At 47.1% G+C, this 27,059-nt stretch overlaps 3 protein-coding genes across 3 annotated transcripts in view; 2 read left to right on the top strand and 1 right to left on the bottom strand.

Annotated features, from left to right (window-relative positions):
* Positions 1-9,985, top strand: part of ALG1 (ALG1, chitobiosyldiphosphodolichol beta-mannosyltransferase) — a 10,222-nt gene extending 237 nt beyond the window's left edge. The window contains exons 2-13 of the mRNA XM_009891550.1: positions 72-147; positions 809-912; positions 1,416-1,564; positions 2,182-2,271; positions 2,928-3,038; positions 3,970-4,091; positions 4,861-4,899; positions 5,467-5,526; positions 6,278-6,388; positions 7,390-7,504; positions 9,379-9,454; positions 9,768-9,985. Coding sequence (XP_009889852.1) covers positions 72-147; positions 809-912; positions 1,416-1,564; positions 2,182-2,271; positions 2,928-3,038; positions 3,970-4,091; positions 4,861-4,899; positions 5,467-5,526; positions 6,278-6,388; positions 7,390-7,504; positions 9,379-9,454; positions 9,768-9,902 — 1,188 coding nt within the window. The 3' untranslated portion in view covers positions 9,903-9,985. The remainder of the gene's footprint in view (positions 1-71; positions 148-808; positions 913-1,415; positions 1,565-2,181; positions 2,272-2,927; positions 3,039-3,969; positions 4,092-4,860; positions 4,900-5,466; positions 5,527-6,277; positions 6,389-7,389; positions 7,505-9,378; positions 9,455-9,767) is intronic.
* Positions 9,986-12,612: 2,627 nt separating this feature from the next.
* FAM86A (family with sequence similarity 86, member A) lies at positions 12,613-17,594 on the bottom strand. The gene is made up of 8 exons (XM_009891549.1): positions 17,517-17,594; positions 17,377-17,439; positions 16,683-16,763; positions 16,348-16,449; positions 16,017-16,150; positions 14,894-15,201; positions 13,402-13,551; positions 12,613-12,713 (listed from the first exon to the last, which is right to left on the bottom strand). The coding sequence occupies exons 1-8, from the start codon at positions 17,592-17,594 to the stop codon at positions 12,613-12,615; spliced, it is 1,017 nt and encodes a 338-aa protein (XP_009889851.1).
* Positions 17,595-17,863: 269 nt separating this feature from the next.
* Positions 17,864-20,424, top strand: NDUFB6 (NADH dehydrogenase (ubiquinone) 1 beta subcomplex, 6, 17kDa). The gene is made up of 4 exons (XM_009891537.1): positions 17,864-18,043; positions 18,173-18,265; positions 18,834-18,878; positions 20,356-20,424. Exons 1-4 carry the CDS (start codon positions 17,864-17,866, stop codon positions 20,422-20,424), a joined length of 387 nt encoding a protein of 128 aa, XP_009889839.1.
* Positions 20,425-27,059: the final 6,635 nt, after the last annotated feature.

Here is a 27,059-nt window from a genome sequence, read left to right as displayed (position 1 = left end):
GTTGGGGCGACGCCGGCTGGGCCGGGGCCGGGGGTCGGTGCTCTGACGGGCCTCTCTCCCTTCCGGCAGAGAGCAGGCCGCACGGCGACGTGCTGCGGAGCCGGGAGATCCGCCTGGTGCCCGTGGCGGAGCTGCGGGGGCTGCGAGGTGGGTGCTCGTCCGCGGGGAGGGAGGGGGGTGGAAGCTGAGGAAATAGGGGGAAAGGGGATTTTATGTGGAAAAATAAAACAATCTGAAGGGGGGGGTTCGGGCCTCGCTGCTCCGGAGGGGTGTGCTGGCTCAGGCTGCGCTTCCGTGGTGCCTCCGTGCTTGTTCTAAGTGCTTCTCTCCGTACTGGAGCGCATTAATGCAGTTCTCACGCAGGCTGAAACACAAGGGTTTTTTTTAAATTTTAATTTTTTTTTTTTTTAACCTTGTGTGTATGTTTATCCATACCTCCCCTGATTTCTTTCTATTGCAAAATACAGAACGGGAATTTGTAGGGGTTGCGAGGTATTTGCCTAAAAACAGGTTTCCCTTTTTACAGAGTACCATTGTTTTCATAGAGTCATAGAATGGTTTGGGTGGGAAGGGACCTTGAAGATCACCCAGTCCCACCCCCTGCCCTGGGCAGGGACACCTCCCACCAGCCCAGGTTGCTCCAAGCCCCGTCCAACCTGGCCTTGAACACCTCCAGGGATGGGGCAGCCACAGCTTCTCTGGGCAACCTGTTAAAAAAGCTTTTTCTAGAGAGGCGGCTGGTTCTGTGTGAAGTGCGCGTTTCTGGAGAGCTGTAATAGTATTACCAGGTTTTTCTGTCGTTTTGCAGTTGGTCCAAAGCTTGTCCAGTATGTCGTAAAAGTCATTGTGCAGGCGATACAGTTACTGTACACAATGCTGACAATAGATCAGCCATCCTATATTCTCCTTCAGGTACGTTTTGTGTTGGGGCTAGTATTAGTAAAAATACATAGTACTTTAAGACAGGGCATTTTAGCAGTCTCAGACATTGTTCATATTATTTGAGAGCTACAACTGGCCTAATCAGTGGTGTAAACCTCTATCAAACTGTTTATTTGGCTCTAAACTGTGCTATTTCTGTTATCAACTCATGTGTGTTCTTCCCGTTAATTGTAGAGCTTTCAAACTTCATTGGCGTGGTTGGTAGTAAAGAATAAGTCTTAACAGAAATGTTTGTGTGTTTATAGGAGGGCAGGCATGATCCTGATCCAATGGTAAAATTTGAAGTGCCTGCCAGTCTTCATAGGAGAGACTGGCAGTTCTGTAGCTGGTGGATACAAAATTGTCTCTTTGTTAAGATCCTTTAAAGCAATGTATTTTTTTCAATTGTTTTATTTTCTTTTTTGGTAGTTGCTTAGTGTTTGTCACTTGATCACAGTCTTATGCTATTTTTATTTGTTTTCTTTATTAAGCAGAATCCTCCAGGCTTACCTGGTATAGCTGTTGCCTGGGTAGCATGTCTTTTCTGGAGAAGCAAATTGATAATTGATTGGCACAACTATGGATATACTATAATGAGTCTGAATCATGGAAGAAATCACCCGCTAGTACAAATTGCAAAATGGTTTGTACAGTAATTCCTTTTCCTCTTTATAAATTACATACCTTTGCAGAATTCTGAAGAATGGAAACCAGTGGGGAGAATATAATTAGTGAAGGGCTGTTTCCATGGAGGATTTCTGGATTTTGCTGTGTTAAACTGCTTTCTATTTCAGAAAGCACATTCTGTAAGACGCCTTTGTTAAACACATAGGAAGGTGATTGATGAAGTAGGCAGGTTGCTTTTATGTGCATGCGCAAACTTTGATCTTGTTATTAGAATGGCTTTATATGTACTGGGGTTTTTTTATTCACCAATGGTGCTTTTCACTCTAACTTATCTTTAAAGGTCTGTTTCTTGCTGAATCTAATTGGTTACATGTAGGTAAAGGCTTTAAAGGCTTTCAAGTGTGATGGTCTCGGAGGATAAGGGAGTCATGCTGTATCCCTTCTCATGCAGTGATGCTGCTTCAGTATAAGGAGTCAATCAGTAATTGATAATTAAATTTCAGTTACGAGGAGCAGTTTGGTTTAATTTGGTTTTGTTTGGCTTTTAATTAGCATGGGCACTGGTGGGCCATTGTTGTTTGGCTAATGTGATTGCCTGCCTGTGGTTTCTAACTAAGATTCAATTTTTGTCAGGTATGAAAAGCTTTTTGGGCGTTTGTCTGACTACAACTTGTGTGTCACTAATGCAATGAAAGAAGATCTGTGGGTGAATTGCAACATAAAGTAAGTTACATACCTCTAACAAATTAGTATGTGTGTATGTGAAATAAAATGCAAGAACGTAGCATTGATGATTGTGGATTTGGGGGAATCTTACAAAAGCAACTTTCTGAAGCCCATCCATCACCACTCAAACACATTAGCTCAGTTTTGTAATGAGCTGGTGGAGTGTGGGCGTTCAAGAACCTTCATTACCCTTTGTAATTAACACCCAATTGACTAAAGGTGGCAGTCCTGGTGTTATGGAGGTTTGCTGCCAGGCTGTCTGTAGAATTGGAATGACATCACAGCAATTTTTAACAAGAAGTCTGCTCTGCAGATTCTTTTGCAATCAGAGGGCTTTAAGATCAAAGTTGCTGAGGAACGGTTATGAAGTAAGTTAAAAAATCAGGACAATTATGTCTGCAGTGTTTACAGTTGCGTTATACCCCTTGAATACGCACACGAGAAAGGGGTCCTTTGTTACAGCATTCATATGTCCCCCTTGGGGTATTCCAGCAAACTTCAGGAATACAGAAAGTTGTTAAGAGTGAAAAAATTATTTTGCTGTATTGGTTTACTTATTGGTTACTTTCTGCATTACATTGTTTTAGCCCGTCACTGTGCCGTACACATTTTCTTACATCTGTTTTTTAACTTCTGAATTTATTTCATTACAGAGCAGTAACACTGTATGACAAGCCAGCCTCTTATTTTAAGGAAACGCCATTAGAACTTCAACATCGTTTGTACGTGAAACTTGCCAAAGACTATGAGCCTTTTAAACCACGGTATGTGTAAGTAAAGCATGCAGTTACGGTCCTTACTTGAATGACATGAAATTATTGCACTTAATTACCAGAAATACTTCTGCATAGGGTCACAAGTTACTGAACATCAGCAGGCAGAGTGGTCTCTGTGTGCTCTTAGCCAGCAGCTGATGTTGTGCACGTTAGCTTCACGGTCACTAGAAGAGGCCAGAATGAGTGAAATCATTGAACTGTGATAACACAATGCTTGGTGTGTGAAATAATATAAGTGTTTTATTTTTAAAGAAGCTGGCATAAGTACTGAGGCAATCTGTAATAGAGTATCTCTAGGATGGAACTCAGCAGTTGTCTAATTCCTGATGGAACTAGAAGACAGTGATTGGAAGCTTCATTAATAACATCCTTTCCTTCGTCTTACTGTGGAGAGCTTTCAAGATGTTGGTCTAAGTGTGAAATGTTGCTCTCTGGCTATGTGCAGGATGTCTCCTACAGTAGATAGCTTTGGCAGGGTGTTACTTTATCAAACTAACGCTTGAAAAAGAAGTGATAGCCATAGTGTATAGCAGTTTATTTTTGGAAATGCCCACCATAGAATTATAGGTTCTGAGTTTAATTGAATACATGTACTGTTTGCCTCCATGCTCTGCTATATGTTTGAGACAGAGCTGGAAAGAGAGGCTATTTTCTCAACTTCTTAAGGAAAACACTGTGTTAGAAGATGGAATCGTGCCTATAGCAGTAGTGTCACTAGGCTCTTGGTAGCAATAAGACAGATGAAAAGTGGGCTCTTTTGATCAGGTTATCTCTGTGCGGCTCAGTACTGTAATGACTGTGTTTCTAGAGAAGTTGAGCGGCAAATCTGAAACAAAGTGTTTGGAAATTCATGCCAGTTAAGCATAGTATTTCCTTCTGTGTTTGTGTGGTCCATACTCAGAAAATACTGTTTCCATAGTACAGAGTCTGTCAGTTCGAATGCTGAGAGGTCTGCCTTTACAGAAATGGATGAAAAAAATGGGCACGTGATAAAAACCAGAGGACGGCCAGCTCTTCTCATCAGCAGCACAAGCTGGACAGGTTTGGAAACTAATAAAATTATTTGTATTATTCAACTGCTGCTTAACAAAAGGTAAAACAAGGGCTACATCGTCACTGGCAAAGTTACTTTCCTCCTTCATTTGGCTGGAAGAATTTAAAGAGGAGTTGTATATGAAACACCTCAGTGGTTAAAAAGGAATAATTTTAAAGTTGTATTTTAATTATAGAGCTGCAGTCTAGAGGCTCAGCTTCAAGAATGATTAAAAGGGATTTCCTGCTTCTTAACTTTCATGCTGTACATACTATCTTGCATAGTTGCATAAAAATAGATTAAGAAACTAAAATATTTACTCCTTTTATTTCCGATAATGTGTATTACGTAATTTTCTCACTTTTTTTTTTTTGTCTGTATGAAAAAGGGAACAGAGTAGAAACAAATCCATTGCTAGTAACCATAGGCAGAATTGTCTTTGCCTTCTGTACCTTTGAATTAACAGGGCAATGTCGACACTTAATTCTGTGGCTTTAGAAACTGGACATTTTTTAACTTGATAGCTTTGGGGATGTGCAGTACTTGTGGCTTGTTTGGCTGCCATGTTGCCGGTAAGGAGAGCAAATAAGCACTCTATGTGGTTATAGACTGTAACTATTTTCATTTAAAAAGCAGATTTTTTAGTAGGAAAAGCATGATCCATATTTAAACCATGTAGGTGAAGGTGAGGAAAACTTTGATTGTTGTTCTTTAAAGATAAGAATTCATGATAAATGATAGAAATATGAATGTCACTAATAAAGCCTTCTCTTTCAGAGGATGAAGACTTTTCAGTCCTTTTAAAGGCTTTAGAAGGTAGGTATGAAGGAATTAATCTCACCTGTTCAAAGGGGAATGGTTGTATTCTGGACGGTTTTGAAGGGTTTCGCTAAAGAACAATGCTTCCATATTCCAGTGACAATGCACGTGTATGTGATTAATTAGCAGTGGTTTAAGGGTAGTAGTTGAAATACAGAAGTGCAACGTCTTCATTCAATTAGAGTAGTTGTCAGTTAGAATTATATTTCTAACTTGCTTGTAAATTGCAATTTTATTTTCTAAGCTATTACATATACTCTCCATAGGCCTCTGATAATAGGAAAGAAAGGAACATGTGTTGTCTTATTTTGTAGACTTTGCAGCTGCTAAATTGATATATTGCAACAGCTGATGTGGTGTAGCTTCATGAATAGTGCATTTTAAACAACCATAATTTATTTCTATAGAAGTTTGTCAATTTTAACATTGCTAAATTTACTACTATTTTACTAGGCGTATGCTTGTAAAGAAATAACTTGAAGTAGGAACCTGTACGATGAGTACACCATGACTGCTCTTAAACCAAGCATCCGTATATTTTAAACAGTTTTTTATCTTCTCCAGCTTATGAGCGGTATATCAACGAAGGAGTCAAGCTTCCGTCTTTAGTATGTGTGATAACAGGTAATAGGTTATGCACGTTAGAATTCTTTCAGTAGTCATACAGAAGACTTCATTTTCACTTTTGTTCTATGCTGACTCTTCTGTTGGTGGTGATGAGAGAGGAGGGACTATTGTCTTTATGTCTGGTTACAAGAGCAGTGATTTACAGTTGGGCTGTTACAGCCGTGTAATTATGGCACATCTTTAAAGAGGAGAAGCTCTTGGCCTGCCTGTCTAGTACAGCTGTGCATTACTCCATGTTGAAAAGTATTTAAGCTCAACATTGAGGCGGTGCAGCGAAAGAAACTTGAATTCTGGTGTTTGGAGCGTTAAGCAGAAAGGTTTTTATTTAGTGCTGGAAAAGAGGACCTACTCATCAAAGAAGGTTTTGCCAGAAAGTTGTGTAGACAGAGAGAGTGCTGTTTGGTTAAATTCCTCATTAAGAGTAAACTAAAACTTAGTGTGATTTTGAAGGGCCAATTGTGCTGATGAAATTTGCATTGGGTTATCTTGTGGCTGTAGACAAAATGCAGGTCAAGACTGGGGAGTATTGATGGCAGGCTCTTCTAAATAAAGAAGTTGTCCCGGTTCACATGGCTTTCCAAGGGACTTAGTCTTTTACATGTCTTTCTGGGGCTTGTGTGGGGGATGCTTTTTGATACTGCTGATACAGCAGGCATTTGTCAGCTGTACAGTAAGGTGCACAGACCACTCTATTTTCAGTTATCTTGATAAAAAAAGACTCTTTTTTTTGTTTGTTTGTTTTAAACAGGTAAAGGACCTCTAAAAGACTACTACAACGGACTGATAAATAAACTGCACTTTAAGCATATCCAGATCTGTACACCGTGGCTTGAAGCTGAGGATTACCCTCTTTTGCTTGGTAAATAGTGGATTAAGAAATAGGCTTGAGAATGTGTGAAAAATAAGTTAATAAAGTTGGAGAGAGCTGATACAGATTTTGCATAGGAGCTGGTAGAATATAGTAAGTGAATGAAGTTGCTGTTTAGTGATGGCATACGTCTATACTGTTCATGGATTTGATTCATGCCAGCAAAATTGCTAAATTTTCCTAACTACAGTTTTTCACTGTTATCCTGAGAAGTAGGTGTAGTACCTGCGTTGCTATTTTAGCCTGTTCTTTGTACTCTTCATTTCTTCTAACTGTGCTGAAATGCAGCGTGCCTGTGCGTGTGCCAGTTTACTGTCAGGGTCACTTCGGTAAATGAAATCATGAACTTTTTGGCTGAGTGACCGAGGGTAGCTCAAATTCTAAATTAGTATGACCTTGGAATAGTATTCCCTCAGCATGTTCATTGTATTAGCATGAAGTGTGAGTAAACTTAATAAAGTAGTAAAATACATACGCAACTTGATCTGTCTTCTGCAGGGTTAGAGCCTGCCAGTTTATATGGCTGTAAAACACTGTGTTTATTTGGTAATTTTTAACTAATAAATATAATGTCTATAAAATCACTCTAATTTCTCCATTTTGAAATAACTTGAACTGGAAGAGGTCGCTAGTGAGTCATGCAGTTTATCCTGTCTAGGTTGTGATGGAGTTTTCCCTGTGCACTTACCCTTTCTTAGCAGATTAAGAGGCAAAAAGGCTGTTTTAAGATATGTGAAATTTTAAAATTCCCTTTAATTTCATATGCAGTCACCTGGTACATTTCTAAAGCCTGACCAATTCTAGTCATAAAATATATTGCACTGCTTTTTTTTTTTCCCCAAGTGCTTGAAATGTAGTCTGGATGGTATTGAAAATAGCTCATTTTTAGCTTGCATTACCCAAAGTAGTACATAAATAGAAAGGTTTACAGTAAGACTAGAAGAGCTGTTTTCAGAGAATTCAGCCTCCTGTCTGTTTTGTTTGCTTTTCAGGCTCAGCAGACCTGGGGGTATGTCTCCATAAATCATCTAGTGGGTTGGATTTACCGATGAAGGTGGTAGATATGTTTGGCTGCTGTTTACCTGTGTGTGCAATATATTTTGAATGGTAAGAGCTTGTTTATTCTGATACAGTTTAAAGGGACCATATGAAACAGTATTCTTACAAAGCACAAGTTTAACAGCTTCTGCATGTGTCAAATGAGATTCCAGTATTATGCTGTAATAATTATTTTTTTTTAAATTCAGTAAAATAAATCAGAAATCATGGTTGTTTTATTTAAGGTCAGTTGAAAAATTAACACTAGTTTCTACAAAGTTGGGAGTGTTTAATGCAACCAATTGCCTTAAAAACCTACCCTGTAATCCTTCGTTTCCATACACTTCATGTAAACAAAGCTTCCTTCTGCATAGAGATGTCTGTGTTCTGTGAAGGGGTGAGTGTATGCAGAATCAGCCTTAGAATTTACAGTCCTTTGGGGAAACAGTACCTTTTATAAATAAATTATATGTTCAAATATATAAAGAAGAAGAAAGGAGAAAATACATTCTTTGTGAAGATCTCGTGAACTAGATTATGGATGGATTTTAAAGTAGATTATTGCACTGATTTTTAATATATGTCCAGATGAGTGGCACTGTGGATGCCGGGTGCCCACCAAAGCCGTTCTGTTGCTCCCCTCTTCAGCTGGACAGGGGAGAGAAAATATAATGAAAAGCTTGTGGGTCGAGATAAGGACAGGGAGAGATCATTCAGCAGTTACTGTCGTGGGCAAAACAGACGCAACTTGGGGAAATTAATTTAATTTATTACCAATCAAATCAGCGTAGGATAACAAGAAATAAAACCAAATGTTAAAACGCCTTCCCCCCACCCCTCCCTTCTTCCCAGGTTCAACTTCACTCCCAATTTCTCCACCTCCTCCCCCCGAGTGGCGCAGGGGGACAGGGAATGGGGTATGCAGTCAGTTCATCACACATTGTTTCTGCTGCTCCTTCCTCCTCAGGGGGAGGACTCCTCACACTCCTCCCCTGCTCCAGTGTGGGGTCCCTCCCACAGGAGATAGTTCTCTACAAACTTCTCCAACGTGAGTCCTTTCCACGGGCTACGGTTCTTCACGAACTGCTCCAGCGAGGGTCCTTTCCACCAGGTGTTCCTTCAGGAACAGACTGTTCCAGCATGGGTCCCTGCGGGGTCCCAAGTCCTGCCAGCAAACCTGCTCCAGCGTGGGCTCCTCTCTCCACAGGGCCACAGGTCCTGCAAGGAGCCTGCTCCAGCACAGGATCTCTACGGGGTCACAGCCTCTTTTGGGCATCCCCCTGCTCCGGCATGGGGTCCTCCATGGCTGCAGGTGCATACCTGCTCCACTGTAGACCTCTATGGACCGCAGGGGGACAGCCTGCCTCACCACGGTCTTCTGCTCCAGCACCTGGAACACCTCCTCCCCTCCTTCTTCACTAGCCTTGGTGTCTGCAGAGTTGTTGCTCTCACATATTCTCAATCCTCTCTGCAGCTGCAATTGGTGTTGAGCAGTTGGGTTTTTTTCCCCTCTTCTTAAATACGTTATCCCAGAGGCACCCGGTCTGTGCTGGCCTTGGCCTTGGCCAGCGGCGGGTCCGTCTTGGAGCTGGCTGGCCTTGGCTCTGTCGGACTTCTCATAGAAGCCACCCCTGTAGCTCCCTGGCTACCAAAACCTTGCCACGCAAACCCAATACAGGCACAAAGACAGTGAGGGCCCTTTGGCATTGTAATGGTAGATTTAGGTAGTCTGACATAGAAGGGAGAAACAATCTTTAAACATTTAAAACTGCCTCCTTTATCCCATTTTGTCAGGCATGAAACTTAGATCTAGACATCCAGGATCATAATGTTAGCGATATCCCAGCACGGTCTCTTCAGATGTCACTATGCAACTTATTAAATGGGTATGTCCCACTTGCTTCTTTTTGTCTCACGTTTTCTTCTGTGACTTTTGTTCACAGTTTACATGAACTTGTGAAACACAATGAAAACGGTCTGATCTTCAGGGACTCAAATGAACTTGCAGAACAACTAAAGGTAAAGGCTTCACTGATTTTTCTTTCCCAGCAGCTGTAACTACAAAGGTGCTGTCATATGTGCGTATTTTGCACTTTCGGAAGGTAACGCTTTGCCTGGTGAATGTTACTGGTTTCACTTCCATTTGAATACGAATCTGAAACTGGAAAGAACATTTTATATATTGTCATTGTTCACTATTTATAGGGGCAGACCAAAGAGTGTTCTCTTACTGCAATGTTGTAGTTGAGGGTTAATGCTGGGGAGGCTAGAATGAGCCTAAAATGTAATATGATGACATTTTTTCTGTGTTTTTCCTTTTTTTAACTTACAGATGCTTTTCCTGGGATTTCCTACACTGGAAGGCAAACTTCACAACTTCAGAGAAAACCTCCGTGCATCCAAGCAGCTGCGCTGGGATGAGAGTTGGGACCAGACTGTTCTTCCTTTGCTTGGGCAGAATGAATGACTTTTTGGGGGGGTGCGATGGTGTCGAGAAGGCAAATGCATTCCTGGAGCTGCACAGATTTGATAAATAGTGAATAAACACTTCCTATTATCTATAGTTGCAGTTTTTAACTACTTCATCTTGGAACAAGTGTTTGGACACAGCTCTACCTTTACATTTGAGCTTCTCACGTGAGTAAGTGTAGTATGGAAGGTGCAGCAGAGGATAATCGTGTGCCAACAGCGTAAGTGTTGAGGGAGGAGGTGGTCCCTGTGCTGAAGAGCTGGAGCCTTGCCATGTGGACTGCCTTTCCTTCCTTATCGCTCGGGATGAATCTTTAGAAAGTGGGAGGGAGGTTTAGTTACTCCACGAGTAAAATCTATTACCTGTGCTGCTTAAAGATCACTTTTTGGTGAACATATTTGAATACCTATATAAACTATTACCAGATATACCCGTTGTACAGTAAGCACTTTAGTAGATGATTTGGGTATGTTTTCTTGGAAATGGGAGAAATGTTCATTTATTTGAAATGTTTTATTTGAACTGGGCATATAGTGAGGTTTTTATTTTTTCAACCAGTTACTACTCTTGGCTAATCTTCCCTAGACAAGCGCTCGGTATCCTCTTGTACGATTTCAGTGAGACAGAACTGTTTCATTTCTAAGCTGTTTTCTTTTCTATAGCGCGTGCACGAATGTGACAGCACAGCCACTGGTATGTGACAGCTTTATTGAACACCAACAGGAAAACAGACCCTTTCTGTGAGTGTTGTCCTTGTGCACTGAAGTGAATACACCCGTTTACCTTGAGAAAGAACATAAAATTTATGGTTTTGAACAGATGAGAAGGGAAAAAAAATAAAGCCAAAACGTATTATTAAACTATGTATAACTTAATTAAAGGGCCCTTTTCTTTCTGAGTGCTCACTCAGGTATACCCTTCATCTTTTTATTGTTAATACCAGTATTCGTATGCACACCTAACGCATTACAAGATGCTTTTTTCATCACCTTTTTGGTTATAAAATAGATGTCAATCATTTAAGGAATAAATGTGCTTGGTTTTATTGTGTGGTCACTGCTCTGCAGAGTTCCTAGTTCAGTGGTGGCAGATGATTGCAATGGGTTCTGCACCAGCGTTTTTAAACTCGCTTACAGAGTAATCGTTTAATAGCGGCTTTTGTCAAGCCAGACAGCTGCGTGCTAATCTTGCCTCTGCCCTTCTGCACCGTTACAGTAGATGATCTCTCTTGTGAAAAAAGATTGTTGACAGTGATTTGGTTCTACTGGTTCACTGGGAAAGTGAAAGTAAGCATCCAAGTTACTGCAGGACTTTGGCAATTTCACTAGTTTATTGACTGAAGAACGATCCATAAAGATTTAATTGCCAATTTTTCTTTTTTCCTACAGTTTTTAAGCAAAATTCTGTCCGGGGGTTTGGCCGTTCCCCTTTAGCCATTGATGTGCACATGGAGGTAAATTAGGCACTTCTTTAATGAACAGTAATGCTGAAAGCTTTAGAGAGGTTTCATCTTCCTAGAATTTTTTTTGCTTCAAAATGAGCCACCTGTACAGAACTTTTGAGTGACTTGAAGAATTTTGTGTAAGGGGAGATAGAGAGGCTCCTGTTTGGGCTGCTAGCATGCATTTACTCGATAAATAATACCTTTGAATTATTCCTTCTTGGGGAGAGGTAGCTAAAATCTGGGGTGGGGTTACTTCTTTATATCCAACTAAATCCTACCAGTCATGGTATTCTTCAGCTTGAAGAATAAGATGATTCTTCAAGTTTCAAGTTACCTATTGCCCATTTTCTCTCTATTACTTCAGAAGGAGGGGGCTAAAGTATTTGTTCACTTTTTTTTAAGTAGCTTTTAAAACAAGATACAGAAAAGGATGTCAGGAGGAGCAGCATATTTGATTTTCTGCTTCAGGACCAATACTGTCCAACAGGAAAATGATGAATGGATTATGTGAACTTTCAAAGAAGGTGAGCTTAATTCTTTCTCCTTGCAGTATAGGCGGAGCATTGCTACAGAGTACGATTATTTTCTGGCTAGTGTGGGAGGATGGCTTCCCGACAGCTAGCTGTGAAAGAGACAGTCCTTGCGTGAGGGACATGTAAATCAAGTTCTGATTTTTGTCATCACTGCAGAGTAAAGATGCACCTGATTTACAGAGAAGTGTTACCTTCTCTTACAGCATCATGTAAGCTTGTGACATGATCCACTATAGCTGTTAGTAATTTTTAAGATGACCCATACTGCAAGTATATACCGACAAGTATTTAAAAAAAAAATAGTAGACAGTTACAGCTGGTTTTAATATTAAAAAATATTTACTGCTATGAAACATTGATTTGCTCCCTTGTCAGGGTGAGATACTCATGATCCTGCAGATGTGCCACCATTATTTACAAATCAAAACACACTTGGAAAAAAAAAATACAGTTCAATTCTGTTGTCTTCTCCAAAATCAACGTGCAGTACAATCGGGGCATTTTTTTCCCCCTCTATTCCTTGAGGTTCACAGTTACTTTTCAGGGGCAGCAGCTCGCTTGCATACACACGGACAATTTTAGGAAGAAACGTAACTTACTTTGACAACAGTCCGTGCATATAGTTGCATCCTCAGTGCCTCTCGTGTGTGTTTCTTGCATTCAAGATAATCTCCTTGCAGGGACGAGATAGCCCCTGTTGGCCTGAAAATTCTAATTATATTTGCCAAGTCTATATAAATAGCTGTAGAATAGTTATGTTTGGCTGTGCATCATAGAGAAAAATACTGTTGCTCTGGGCTGGAATATTCTGCCATCCGATCCCAGCTTTATCTGTGAAGAGAAACACTGGGAATCATATTTCTGTGTAATAAAATGAAGAGCAAAAGTTGCATGTCAAGTTCTGTAAGAAGAGATCTTTAGCATGCCGTTAAAGCAAGCTCCAGGCAATTACTTAGGAGTATGAATTCTTAAAAATTAACAGTAATGCTTCTGCTGTGCACTCAGCGTAATTTTGTGAATTAACTAATTGCTGTAGACCAGCTGCACAGCTAGTAGACTGCAAACGACAGGCTTTTGAAGAGTAGATGAAGAAAAACCCCAAATACCTCCCTTTTTTATTTAATCTCTAGTTGGTTTTGTTAACCCTCAAAGAACAGATAAGATAAAGGTTTTAGGCTGCCTATCGAGTGTTATCGCTGTGACAGTGCAGCACAGGTGGTTTTCATCCTTTAAGCTTAACTTTTTTTAGTTTCCTGTTGCCACCACACGTGAAATTCATCTCAAGTTGTGATTGATAGACAGGATGTGGCAAAAAGCTAAGTTACAATCTCCTGACCAAATCCATCTGGAAAAGTTACTGCTCTTTGGGAGACCGCTCTTAAATCCGGCTCTAGGATAAGAATCTCACTATTGGACAATCCCCATCACCAAAAAATGCTCCTGATCATCTTTGCTATGGATTAAATAATGGGGAAAGAGGCCAAAACTACTGATAACGCTTGATAAAAAAGGCACCTACCGAGTTCTGCCTGGAACAGGTGATACGTGTCCGGGTTACGAATGGTGGAAGCAATGTAGACCTCGGGAGGTTTTCTGTCCGCTCTGAAAGCGGAGAGTTTTTGTAGCATACCAATAAGGGCTAAAATTATCTCTGGGTCGTATACCACATCTGCACAGAAAGCAAAAGATTTAATATTTATTGAGAATTGAGCAAAAAACCAGAATGAAAACTACAAAACAAAAATATAAATTATTCATCTTGCAGGAGAACATGATTTTTGTATTCAGGGCTTAAAAATTCCCAAGAAGACATCTGAGAAAATGCCCCTATTTTACGTGCTATGTGAAGCTGCCCTCATCTCTGTTATCAGTCTAAAATCAGTAAAAATCGGGGTGCCTTTCTGTAAACGGATTGTCAGATATTGTCTTTAAGCCCATCCTCAGGGAGACAGCAAAAACATCGAGCGTTGGTACTCCCTGTCACAACTGTCCTTAGCAGAACGAAACTGCGTTGCTCAAAGTTTCTATTTTAGGGGCTGATTGCAAAAGACTTGATTAACTGCAGCAGTTTTCACCCTGAATAATTTCCTTGAGAGCAGAAATAGCAATGCGAGGCAAAACTGGCCATGGCGGGGTACCAAACGTCAGCCTTGCTAATTAGCACGGGGGTTACGAAATGCGTCAGTGCTGCGTGCAGGTGATACTCAAGAGGTGGTGGTTTACGACACAGGAATGTCGAGGTGTGTGCACATACCGCTTGACGTGGTTACTCTGGATGCGGCGTTACTCGTACCAGCAAATAGCGCATATATTTATAAATAACTTCGGTTTTGAATTGCTTTTCCTTCCCGACTCCAGCTTGGGCTGGTCTCTGACCGGTATACAGTTGGCATTGTACGAACAGTGACTCCATTTTACAGAATTCACTTATTTAATGCATCATGAGATACCTTTGATGACAAAGGCAAGATATCTTGTCAGGTTTTTTCCCCCTGAATTCTTAGGTAATTTTTGCTTTGCAAAGCCATAAATCGGGGAGTAAAATCCTGCAGCTACTGCTAAGAAATGTTATTACTGCTAGATTTTCCGTTAATAGATTTTTTTTATAAGCTGCCTCCAGATTTATACATAGGCAAGTTCCAAAAAAGGATTGTTGTTTGCGGTTGGTTTATTTTTTTAACATGTTATCCCTCAAGAGAATGCCAAGACTGCCTGTTGTTACTATTGATGAGGCTCTTGAGAGTGACAGATTTATCATTTTCTGTTTCTGGATTTTAAAAAAAACGCAGAAGGGAAAAATAATTGGCTTTTTGGCGTGATGTACACAACTGCTGAACGTCTGAAAAAGACAGAATGGTGAAATGACTGGGGAGAAGATCTGTTGTACGCATCCAGATACGGTAACTGGAGCGGGGCTGAGCAAGTCCTGCACCTGAATACCTGTGCGCTTGTCTCCCTAACCTGCTTATCCCTGCCGGACGGCACGCAGCCAGGCGCGATCGGAAAACTACCTGCTGCAATGATGACGTCAGGTCGAAGATCCGAGAGTTGTTTTTCTGTAACTGAGCCCCAGTCAAGCTCTGCAACAATTAGTTTGGGGTTTTGGTAATTGGGCGCATCTGCCTCCCGGCCTGGGGGCTCCGTTTGGAGGCGATGAGCAGTTTTGGGCTCCACGGCAAAGCCATTCAAGCGGATGTTTTCCGTCAGCTGTTGGAGAACGCAGGGGTGGCAGTCGCTAAATATATACGCCTTGGGGCTGCAGGTCTTACAGATCGCGATTCCAGTGAAGCCGATGCCACTTCCTAGCTCCAAGACTGTCCTGGAGGGTACAGAAGGACTTGCTAGGACTCTAAATTGAGTTAGGAAATCAAAACGTTCTAAGGATATCTAAAGGTAAAAATTAGTTACAGCTGATTTTCGTAATTTTTGAGTAAACCATTTACAATCTCATCTCTGTTTCAAATAACTGGGAGAGGTGGTAAAAACTGAAGATGTAATTGTAAGCATAAAAATGAACTATTTCTAACTACTGCTTTTGCCTACGGTACAAAGCATTTCCACTGCAGGGATGATACACGTCCCCACCTGGCTTTAGACCTCTGCAGCATGGTTGTCTCCACCTAAACTGGTTCTCCAGTTCTTTTCGTACTGGGTGGAGAGAAACGGACACTTTGGCAGCACAGTTCCTTTCCCCATGAGGTCAGTACTTAAAATTAAATTGGCCAAATCTTTCCTCAGAAGTGTTTGTTCCTCTCGACCCCTTATAAACAAAGGGGAGTGGATGTGATGAGACGCACACACTCGCACAGCCATCACCTACAGTCGGGCGAGACAAGTCCCATCATGGAGCCAAGCCCACCAGTTAAAGTTACTGGCTAGACGGCGCGGCAGCTGAAATTTAACAGCCGGGGTCACGGATCTGATCTTAAAACCTGCCTTAAAATAACTACAGGGCAGCTGGATTAAAGTTTAGAACAGTCGAGAGCAGCAGTTAGCCAGTAGCAGAAGGGTGTAGTCATTCTGATTGTTTGGAGGGAGTGTAAATATTGTATATTATTAAATGAAAATCGTGTAGCTTGTTCACACTGTGAGAACTATCTTTCCCCACCTCCCCGCGCATGCTGCGGTCGTTACCTGTCACGGAACACGGCGGAGTTCTGCGTTGCCCACTCGGCGAGCTGCAGCGCAGCGTCCCAGGTGACGAGCCCCGTGGTTCCTCCTGTGATAATCGCCGGGCTCTCGGAAAGGGTGACGGGTTCTCCCGCGGGCTGAGGGGAGACACGTGTGGTGGGAGAGAGGGAGAGCCGGATCAGCGCAGCCAGCGGGTTCTACGGTTTACAACCAACTTCGCTGCTGGAAAAAGGCAGGAAGCGCTTCGGTTTGCCAGGGGGTTGCTTTTAAAGCCAATTATTGCTTCATTCAGCTGATTAAAAGTGAATTCTAACGATGCAGCGTACATTCTTACCAGTAAGTAGTTTTTGTAACAGCAAGTAGATTCTTCTTCGTTTAAAATATCTGCCAGCGCGTCGTACAGCTCGTCCAGGGGTTCAGCTCCTGTGGATTCGTGCTGCGCAAGAGCAAACAGGGCAATTTTGGGTACCAAATCGCCACGAAACCAGAAACATACACACGTTACGTCCCATTTTAATACATTGGTGGCCATAACGTTTTACACCCAATGCTCTTTTTTGTTCATACAGATAAGTCCGCTTGGCCTGTGATGTAAAACTGGCGTATTTTCAAGAAGGAAAAAATAAATTAAAAAAAGGATTTGCAAGCAAGATGAAAAGTAAGTGCTACCTTTTTGATGAGTTCAGTTAAAAAGCATCTTCTGTACTTGGTGGGAGGCGGATATTTTACACAGAGGGGGTGGAGAATGGTCTGGAACGAGAACAGTGATTGGAACTGAGGGAAGATTTTATCACAGGGGTGCGGAGGCGTTATAAATTCAGTCTGTAGCTAAAAGAAGCGATGCTGAGCCTGAAAATTAAATTTGATGCTTCCCAGTCCATTTGCTCCTTTACACATCTGCGCCAGCCAACGCGTTTTTCACTTTTCAGCAAATAAACAGCAAAACCGAATGGGAAAAAAAAAATACAAGTCCGGTTAGCTCTGATTTGTGTTTTTCTTCTCTCTCTCCTTTTTGGTTTGCCGCCTTAGTTGCGATTAATCCCATAGCTACTGGGATTGACTGGGATGGAGGCGTCGCCGCCTCCTTGCCCGCTGGAGCTGGGCTGACACCCTTTGCGGCACCAAAGCCATCTATGCTGAGGCACACGGGGCTTCATTTTTTTATGCAAAGAACAGACAAATAAGAGGAAGCGAAGGAAATTCGCTGTTCTGCTGCGCCCAACGAAAAACTGCGCCACCGGGTCACTTATCTGTCTTGTTATGAGCAAAAAAAAAAAAAAACAAACCAAAAACAAACAAACCAAAAAACCACCTCAGCAATTGCTTTGGGCACACGAGGTGCCACCGAGCCCTCGCACCTCACCTTGCGGAGAATATCCAGGAGCAGGGGGGAATCCGGCGAAGTCCGTAGGTTTTGTTCAAGTTCCTAAAACAGAGAATATAACGCTGAGGCCTCCTCCGAGCCCAGGGTGGCCGCCCGCCCCGCGCCGTGCTGCACCGTACCGGCCAGGGGAAGGAGCGGAGCTGCCGGGCGGCCAGGAAGCGGTGCTGGAAGCGGGTCGCCAGCCCCGGCTCGGCCATGGTCCCCCGAGTGGCCCCGGCCTGGCTCGCCGGTCGCCGCCGCGAAGGGGCCGCGCCGCCCTCCCGGCTGAGCGGGGGCTCGAACCCGCCACCCTCCGCTTGACACTCCAGGACGCTGCCCGCCTCCCCCACGCAGCCTTGCGCACGCTGATGACGCACCGCTGCGCGCCGTGCCGACGTCACTGCCGCGCGCGGTGGTGGCGGCGGCGAAGGACACGGCGCCCGCAGGCCGCAGCGGGAGCGGAGCGGGTCCGGGTGCGGCGGGCGCCATGAGCGGTTACAGCCCGGACGAGAAGCTGCGGCTGCAGCAGCTCCGCGTCCTGCGGCGCCGTTGGCTGCGGGACCAGGAGCTGAGCGAGCGGGAGCCCGTCCTGCCGCGCCGGCAGCTGGGGCCGGTGGCCGCTTTCTGGGAGCGCTTCCTGCAGCCCGGGGGGCTCTGGCGGCAACAGGTGAGGGGAGCTGAGGGGGGGCGACGCGGGCCGGGCCCCCGCCTCAAGGCCTGAGGAGGGGACACCCGGGCCAGCCCCGGCCGGGCCCCCCCTCAAGGCCTGACCGGCCTCCCTGTGCCCGCCCCGTAGGCGTTCAAGGTCTGTCAGACCGGCGGCTTCGTGCTGACGCGGGTGCTGGTCCCCTCCTGGATCATCCTCTACTGCCTGAAGTACCACGTCATGGTGCGTGCGGCCCCTCCGGGGGGTTGAGTGGAAACCTGGGTTAAAGAAGCCCTCTCGGGCGGGTGTGGGGGGGTGGTGATTCCGCAAGCAGCGGTTGTAAGGACACGCTGGTTACACGTTTGCTGTTGGTTAAGGTGACTTCCCGCCATCTGGGCACCGCTTGTTTTTCCTTGCTCGGGTGGCACAAATGTATATATGTTTTTATTTTTCTTTGTGGCCTTTTATGGTAGTGGCTGGCTTTGACCGTGCTGCCTGCTGTGAGCTGGAAACCCAAGTTGCTTTCCTAAAGGAATGGTGAACCTGGGGTTAACCAGACTGCAGTGGTTGGTGTGGCGATGGGACAGACCTTCTACTGCTACAGTCTTATCTTGCGTGGGAGGTGTAATTTTATTAGTCTCCGGTATTTCTTTAACTAGTGGAAAGAACCTGGCCTCGTGAGCCTGGTACTCAGCAGAGCTTGTGTTTTAGAACAGTTGTTTTCCCCATTTTGGAAATCCTTTGTACTTCATCTGGGTAACACTCCTTTTTCTTTACCCCTTCCCTCTCTTCTCCCCCCCTCCCCTTTCAGAAAGCGCCGCATGGTATTGTTATGTCAAATCCACGGGTATTCCCGGTAAGTCTATTAATACTTGTTTTATCTTCCAGCTCGGTAAAACAGGCAGAAAAGGGATGACTTCAGGAGAAGTGCAGGTTTGTGCAGCAGCCATGCAGGGAGAATTTCCAGAAGGATGAGCTTGACACTGAGGGCAGGCTGCCCTGGAGCAGCAGTTACAGTATTTTTGAGCAGTTTTCATCTCATCCTCAGAGCAGACAGTCCCTGTTTCAGTGGTATCTCCCTCTGCAGCGGCCAACACTCGAGTACCTGACTGACAGCAGTGCCCATCCTGGGTGGAAAAGGCAAACGTTCCCACATGGGATCTCCCGTAGCGACTGGAGCAGGTTCCCTCTCTGGAGAAGTGTGCGGAGAGCGCACAGGGAAGCTCTCCAGTTTGCTTCTCACTTTGCTGCTTCCCAATTTCATGGGAAGCTGAAGTGCTGGGTCCCTCGGGGCATCAAGTGCTGCTGAAAGCCATGGCTGCACGCTCCTGCCCCCCCCCCCGAAAAAGGGCAAGCCCAGCTGCGTCGCTAAGAACGGGGTGAATGCAAGCGTTAATTACTGCACAACTTTGTGAAGGGGTTTGGGTGTTCAGTGCCTCTGTGAAAGCGTGATTATTAATGTGTGGGATATCAGGAGTCGGGAGGAGCTCAGCACCGAGTATGTCGGTTCTGGATGCACAAGCTTGGTCCCGTGCGTCCCTGAAGGTCCTCCACGCATCCCCACAGAGATAGAGTCATGCCACCCCCAGCTTGAGGTTTGGTTTACAAAGAGGAGAGTGTCAGATCGTTTGGTCTTTACTGGTTTTCGGACTGCTCCGAGCCGTTACTCGTTGCTTGGTGTAGCAACTCGGTGGGCAGATATTCTCGTCAAAGTTTAGCTCTGCTATTTCTGCCAGTTGCAGGGTTTTTTTTGCATAACACCTGCCTGACTGTGCTTTATCTAAAATAAAATCATGCAAAGTTGCATCCTTAACAACCACATAGCAACATACGAAAGGCCAAGCCATGTGCTTCTGATGTCGGCCTAATTACTCACTCGAGTTAGATCAGCTCAGTAGGCCAAGACAGTGCCTGAAGCGGTAGCAAACAGCAGTTGGGCATCGCATTGATTTTTGAGGGATTACGTAGCTCTTCGTGGGCTACAGGCTGTGGGTTTGGAGACTCGCTTAAAGCTGTGCAGCGTTGAAGGTGGTTATGCAGTGCTCGAAGTCCAATACACATTTTTAAAACAATACGGTCTCTAAATATTTGGCTGCTGTTCCGTAGCGGAGAAGAGAGGGGTAAAGCAAGTACAGATTTCAGATAACGTGGCTGTGATGTTACTCCAGCATCCTGGGGAATGTTGAGTGAATGAGAGCGTTCGGAGTAAGTTGTAGTGAGATTTTCTTTGTCTGGAAGTGGGGACAGTTATAGCTTAATTGAAGGACTGCGTTGTGCGAAGAGAGAGTGTGGGTGTAGGGGAAAACACTCACCGTCCTCTCTCGTTCCATCAGGGGGACAGAATTTTAGAGACGGGAGAAATTATTCCACCCCTGAAAGAAGAACACGGTGGGCACCACTGATGGCTAAAAGCTGATTTCCTCCTTCGGCGAGCAAGGCAAGAACTGCGGCTGCTTTATATCATAAAAGAGTCTTTATTCTGCATCGCCTCAGCTTTTCTGTCATTTTCTCCTGCGTTCACATGATTCCAGTTGCTACTCATGTGGGAGTTGCTTTTGCCTTCAGTGAGCGTTATTGCTAAGTCCTGGTGATCTCCCACTCCCTTTCCTCTACTTTTTACCTGGCCTGACGAGATGTGGCAGCAGGACAGTGTGGGACAGTAGTGACGGTGGCGATTCTATAGATCCCCGGGGGTTGTGGAATAGTCTGCTCAAAGGGCAGACGTCACGGTGAGCTCCTGCACACGCACGCACCACAGCTGTCCTCTCCCAGTCCAGCAGGTCCTTTTCTACCAACTGGTTCTGACAGAGACTTACAGTGAAAATTAAGCTTCCACCTACGTCATCCCACTTCTCTGCCGAGAGAGGGTAGCAGAAGTGGTGCTGCTGCCAAAAATTCCTTATTCTTTACCCTTTAGCGCTTCCTTCCCTGGCTTCAGCCCTTTCCGAGTTGGAGTATTCCTGCCCCACGTACCCGGGGCACTTCATCCCGGGGAAGACTGACCTCTCGATGAGCCAGGAGTTGGGAGTCGATGATCCTTACGGATCCCTTCCAGCTTGAGATATTCTATGATTCTAAGTATTTTGGTGGCTACTTTGGGGATGGACATGGTTAAATCAGCAATCCGAAGGGTAACCTGAGGCACGTGAGGGGAGAGGCTGGGAGGGAAGCCTCTCATGGAACCATGTGTGACCAGTATAGCCAGTGTTTGTGATGTCAGGGTGACAGCAGGAGCCCTTCCGCTGTCCCTGGGTGCAGCCAGACCCCTCGTAACCCTGCTGGGAGGGACTGGCACCAGCAGGGCCATGGCCAGCAGGGGGGTGAAAACTCCCCTGCAGGTGAAGGAGATCAGGGAGGCCGTGGACCCCACGCTGGGCACCCACGTTCAGCCCGCAGCCCCCAGGTGCCTGCTGGGCCCGGGTGCCCCCCAGGCCCTTGCCAGGCCCGCGGCCATCTCTGTCCTCGGGTAAAAGGCAGCTCAGGGTGGGACAGCAAGTGGGGAATAAAGTGGAGGGGCAGTTGTGGGCTGTGAGAGGGCAGTAGGATCTTCTGGGTCATCACTGGGAGGCTCTGGAGGGGGGCAATGGGGAAGCTCGAGGGTCCCTGGTGGGGCTGGAGAGTCAGTGGGGGCTGTTGGGCACTGGGGAAGGTAGAGAGTCAAGGGGGGAGCGGGTGTTGATGGGGGCTGTTGAAGGTTATCAGTGGCAAGAGGGGGGCAGTGGGACTAGTGGAGGAGTTGTGGGGGCCACAGGGGGGCTGAGACCTGTGTTTCCTTCCCATGGTCGTGGGGGTCACCGCCCCATGGCCCTGGAGGTCCCTGTCACCACCTCTGCCCCACGGTGTGTGGGTTCCTCCAGCACGGAGTTCCCCAGGAGTGCTCCTCCCCCAAACTGCGGCACCCTGAAGAGAACCTTCGCCTGCACCAACTTGCTGCTGCTCAGCCTGGCCGACTGCGACAGGGGGGCTTCCCCTGGCCCCCGCCTGCACACGCCGTGCCACAAGGATAACACCGAGCCCACTGCTCCGCCGGTGAGTGACTGCTAGGGACGCCCCCAACCCCACTCATGGGAGGCTGCTTGGGGCGCTCCACATCTCCAAGGTCCCCCATGCAGAGTTCTGTGGTGCTTGTGAGCAACTGGGGACTGTGACATCTCCTGAGGACACCTCACACCCGTGGGGGAGCCCGATACCCCCCAGGGGCTCCCAGATTCCCCCCAAGGAAAGCCTGACACCTCTCCTCCTCCTCTAGTGTGGGTTCCCGCAGGACTACATGGAATCCATAATACTCCCAGAGTCCCACGGACATCCCCACAGTGCTGGCACCCCTAGAGCCACCCCTGATCCCCCATGTCCCTAGGTTGTGGAGCATGGGTGGCCGTTGTAGGCCACAGACTATCTCAAGGACGCGGCCCCAGGATCACCTGGGTGTTTTGGAACAGATAACCCTCCAGTAGAGGGAATGGGTACCTCTCCCTCAACCAGAGAGGGGGCTGAGTGTCACAACCCCACAAAAAAAAGACACTACAGAACACGGCACATGTCCTGGCACAGTTCCGGCAGGAGCATTCACCACCCCACCTCGCCTGTCCCGCTGAAGAAGACAGCATGCAGCGTGCAGGAATACCGCCCGCCCGCTGAAAGACGTCGCAGCACTGACCGCGTGGGACCTGTGCACTGAGTGTGCCTCAACAAATACAGCGTGGCTCTTGTCCTGGGGACTCCGGGCCTCCGTTACACTTCTCTGGTTCTTGGAGTCTTATTTCCCTCTCGCACTAAATGTGGGTGATGTCCTACCTTGACGATGAAATCAAAAGTCTTCTGGGTTTGTATAATATTGTTGCCTTAAATGTCCTCCGCCTTGCACACATACGTACACCATATGTACATGCAGGAGCGCATCTACAGGACTTTGGTGATCCCTACTAGCTAAAAAAATATCACTCTGATCAGTGATAGATGTGCATATATATATATCATATATTTAGTCAAGAGTTATATTTCTTTCCACCCATCTTCTTGCAAAAAGCCTTCCATTACACCACCTTGAGGACATGTGGAGGAAGTTGTCCTCCCAAATGGGTGATGGACCATATGCTCTGGGCCATGGCTTTCTGTCCAGCCCTTTGGAGAGCCGGCAGGACCTCAGAGGGGTGAGGGTTGGGAAAAGAGCCACTTGCTGGTCCCAGGCTAGGGTGAACTGGAGGCTGAGCAGGAGGTAAGCGCTCAGGAAAAGGTTGGTGTCTTGGGAAACAAGGACTGGAAGATCCTCAGGCAGTTGTACGCGCTAGCCCTTCCTCTGTCTCACCTGATGTACCTTGAGCAGGAGCTGCTGGTTGCAAGAACTCAGCCAAGAAGCCTCCCAGGTCCTCATAAACCCCAGGCGTGCCGTTCTTCATGCTTGGCGAGCTGGGGCTGCTCCAGGTCAGCTCCCAGTTCCTCCCACCCCCAGGGTATCCCTGTGCGTACCAGCTCACGGCCAGTGCCAGGCAAGCTTGTTTACTGGAGAAGGAGACACTGAGGGTATGGAGCCATCTCCTCCGCCCCTCTGTCTGTGCCGATGTATGGTGGAACCCATGAGGCTTCATACAGCATTCGTCTTGTTGGATCTCCACTGTGCAAGTCCCTGGGTCCGGAGAGGCCGCAGCCTGGGGCACTGGGAGAGCTGGCTGGTGCTCGTGCAGAGCTGATCTCTATCAGCTTTGGAAAGTTGGGGTGACTGGGGGAGAATCTTCATGACAGGAGAGCTGGGGAGGGACTCTTGGTCAAGGTGGGGAGCTGTAGGATGAGGGGGAATGGTTTTAAACAGAAAGAGGGGAGATTTAGATGAGATAGGAGGAAGAAATTCTCTCCAGTGCGGGTGGTGAGCCCCTGGGGCAGGTTGCCCCGAGAAGCTGTGGCTGCCCCATCCCTGGAGGTGTTCAAGGCCAGGTTGGACGGGGCTTGGAGCAACCTGGGCTGGTGGGAGGTGTCCCTGCCCAGGGCAGGGGGTGGGACTGGGGGATCTTCAAGGTCCCTTCCAACCCAAACCATTCCATGACTGGAGGAAAGCAAGTTTTGAACCACAGTCAAAAAAGGCTCAGGATGACCCGGGCAGCTCCAGACCAGCCAGCTTCGCTTTGGTCCCCAGGAAAAACCACGGAATGAGTACTTTTAGAAGGCATGGCAGGTGGAGGAGGAGATGGGGAACAGTCAGTGTGGAGTCTCAGTGCCTGAAAAATGTGATTGCTTTCTGTGGTAAGATGACGAGGTTTGATCAGGGCAGAGCAGAGCGTGACACTTTGCTTTCAGCGAGGCTTTCAGTGCTACTGAGGCATTCGGTTCCAGGAACGCAGTTCACTGAAATATTGATGCCTCTGCTGCGTCGGCCAAATGTTTGATTCTCTTTCTAATCAATGACGGAGAGAGGAACTTATCTGGAATAACTGGAACCCTCTGTCTTTCTCCACCGCTCAGAGATGAAGCCGTGATGGCCAGTACAATTTACGTGCCTCGGTTTATACGGCTAAAATTATGTAACGCCAATCCCAGTTCACGTCACTTCCTAACACAACACGCTGGCGTTCACCCAGTGCTCGAAATCGCTTTGTAGCTGGGCAAACTTAGTTCTATACATTTATTCTCCAAACACGGAGGACCAAGCTGATAACGTAACTTCAGCCAGGAGCTCCCCCGTCGTGCCAGAAGAGCTGCATGACGGCAGCTGGGTTGGGTGGTTTTTTTTGTGCTGTGTAGATACGCTGTTGAAACCCACACTGAGTGTGCAGTGACTCCGGCACTCCTTTCTTCACTTGGTACTACGCAGTCACACTTCTCATGTCTCAATTAATAATAATCCCATACGTAACAAAAGGGGCTTAATTCAGTTGCCCACACATAAGCGCGCAGAGACATTTTAGGTGCATTGAGGATCCTTCCTTGCCTCCAGCTGCTGCTCGGTGAGGTTGAAAATACCAAGGGTGAAGACATCCAATAGGTCTTGTGTGACGTGTGGCAGATTTGTGTGGACATTTCGGGCATCCTTGGGTACCTCACGCGGCACCAGCTGCACACGTGCAGGCACGGAATGGCCTCCGAACGCGTCGCTGTGAGCTGAGCGCCCAATCTCCCACTACAGCCAGCGCTCAGTGTAGATGGTGAGCGAACTTACTCGAAAGAGCCACCACGGTGTAGCCAGCGGTTTCTTTCCAAGCCCAACTTCACCCTTTCCCCAGGGGATCCCAATGGGTTTTGCCCTACAACGGGCAGGGGAGATCCACCGGCTGTTTTTGGGGCGCTGACCCCGCATGCCAGCGCGGGGCTGTGTGCCGGGATACCTGCCCTGTGCTGTCCTGGGGCGCTGGGGGGGCACCGAGCCCTACGACTCCCCCAGGGCAGGAAACCCGCCGATGAGTCGGGGCAGTGGGGGGGGACTGCTCTTCCCCTGGTCCACCCCTGAAGGACAAAGGAGGAGCTGCTTCTGCAGCCTCTCGAAAAGGGCTGTCTGCAAATAAATGCATCGCTATGAGTAGCAGTTACACCTTAGGGAGAGAGGAAGAGAAGCAAAAGCCATCCACTTGGCTTTTGGGCCCTGCATCCTCTCTACAGAAGACTGACGCCTCTCCCCAACGTGTTGCCATCACAACTGCCCGCACAGAAAAGCCGCGGGTCCCCTTTGGGACGGTCCAGCAGCCTGAAGATACAATTTCCCTTATTAAGCAGCTATCCTTTTTCATTTAGCAGCCATTAATCCCCCCTCCCAGCACGGTGGCATGAACGCCGCCGCCTTTGCTGGAGCCACAACCCATTTATTTCACATCTGCATGTTTCACATCGACTCGGCCGCTTTCCATCTGGGATCACCTTCCCGCTGCCCCGTTTTCACTCGTGACTCCGGGAGGGGAGCGCCGCTGTGCCCCGAGCTCAGCAGGTGCTGCAGGCACTGCTCCCACTTCTCGTCCCAGCGGGGCGGGAGGCTTCGAAGGTACTTCTTAAATCAGGTGAGTCTGGTGGAGGGCTGGGTTGGGACATCCACGAACTCAAAGCTGGCTGGCTGGCTGGAGATTGGATGGATGGATGCACCTACCTGGTGGGGCAGCAGCACCTGAGGGCTCTGGTTCAAGGGGCAGAGCTTTGGGTAGGGCCACCCAGGCTCTCCACCTCCTCGCTGGCACAGCTGCTTGCGATCCCAGGCTGGAACACGGCCGCACATGGCCTGGAGGGCTGAGGCAACTCGGTGCCAGTCTCAGGGTTGCTTCATGTGCCGCCAAGTCATTAAAAGCTGTAATTAGGCAGGGTTCAGCCGCTCCTTCCAAGGCGGCTGGGCTGGCCGTGCAGTGAGTGGGATGGTCAGGAAGCCCGGCTTTGCTCAGCCCCGGGCTTCTCATCTCTGCACTGGGCACACCCAAGCCCTAATCGTCCATCTCATAACGATGGCGTCTTCCCTGGGGCAGTGGACGGGGACTGCTCGCCCCATGGCGTTGGGACACGCTCAGAGGCTCATGTAGCCCCAGAAGAAAAGGTGTTCTCTGTTTGAGAGCTCAGGACCGGCAATGTGCCCTGGTGGCCAAGAAGGCCAATGGCATCCTGGGGGGCATCAAGCAGAGTGTGGCCAGCAGGTCGAGGGAGGTCATCCTCCCCCTCTGCTCTGCCCTGGGGAGGCCATGTCTGGAGCGCTGTGTCCAGTTTGGGGCTCCCCGGGTCAAGAAGGACAGGGAACTGCTGGAGAGGGTCCAGCAAAGGGCTACGGAGATGATGAGGGGACTGGAGCATCTTTCTGATGCGGAAAGGCTGAGGGACGTGGGGCTTTTTAGTCTGGAGAAGAGAAGACTGAGGGGGGATCTTATCAACGCTTATCAGTCCTTCAAGGGAGGGTGCCAGGGGATGGGAACAGTCTGTTTCCAGTGGTGCCCAGTGACAGGACAAGAGGGAACGGGCACAAACGTGACCATGGGCAGTTCCATCTCCACCTGAGGAGGGCCTTCTCTGCTGTGAGGGCGGCAGAGCAGTGGCACAGGCTGCCCAGAGAGGTGGGGGAGTCTCCCCCTCTGGAGCCATCCCA

This window comes from Charadrius vociferus, unplaced genomic scaffold (assembly GCF_000708025.1).
Source record: "Charadrius vociferus isolate BGI_N301 unplaced genomic scaffold, ASM70802v2 scaffold619, whole genome shotgun sequence".
In the NCBI taxonomy this organism is placed as follows: domain Eukaryota; kingdom Metazoa; phylum Chordata; class Aves; order Charadriiformes; family Charadriidae; genus Charadrius; species Charadrius vociferus.
The sequence above is the reverse complement of the archived record's forward strand: the minus strand, read 5'-3'. Positions and strand labels throughout refer to the sequence as shown.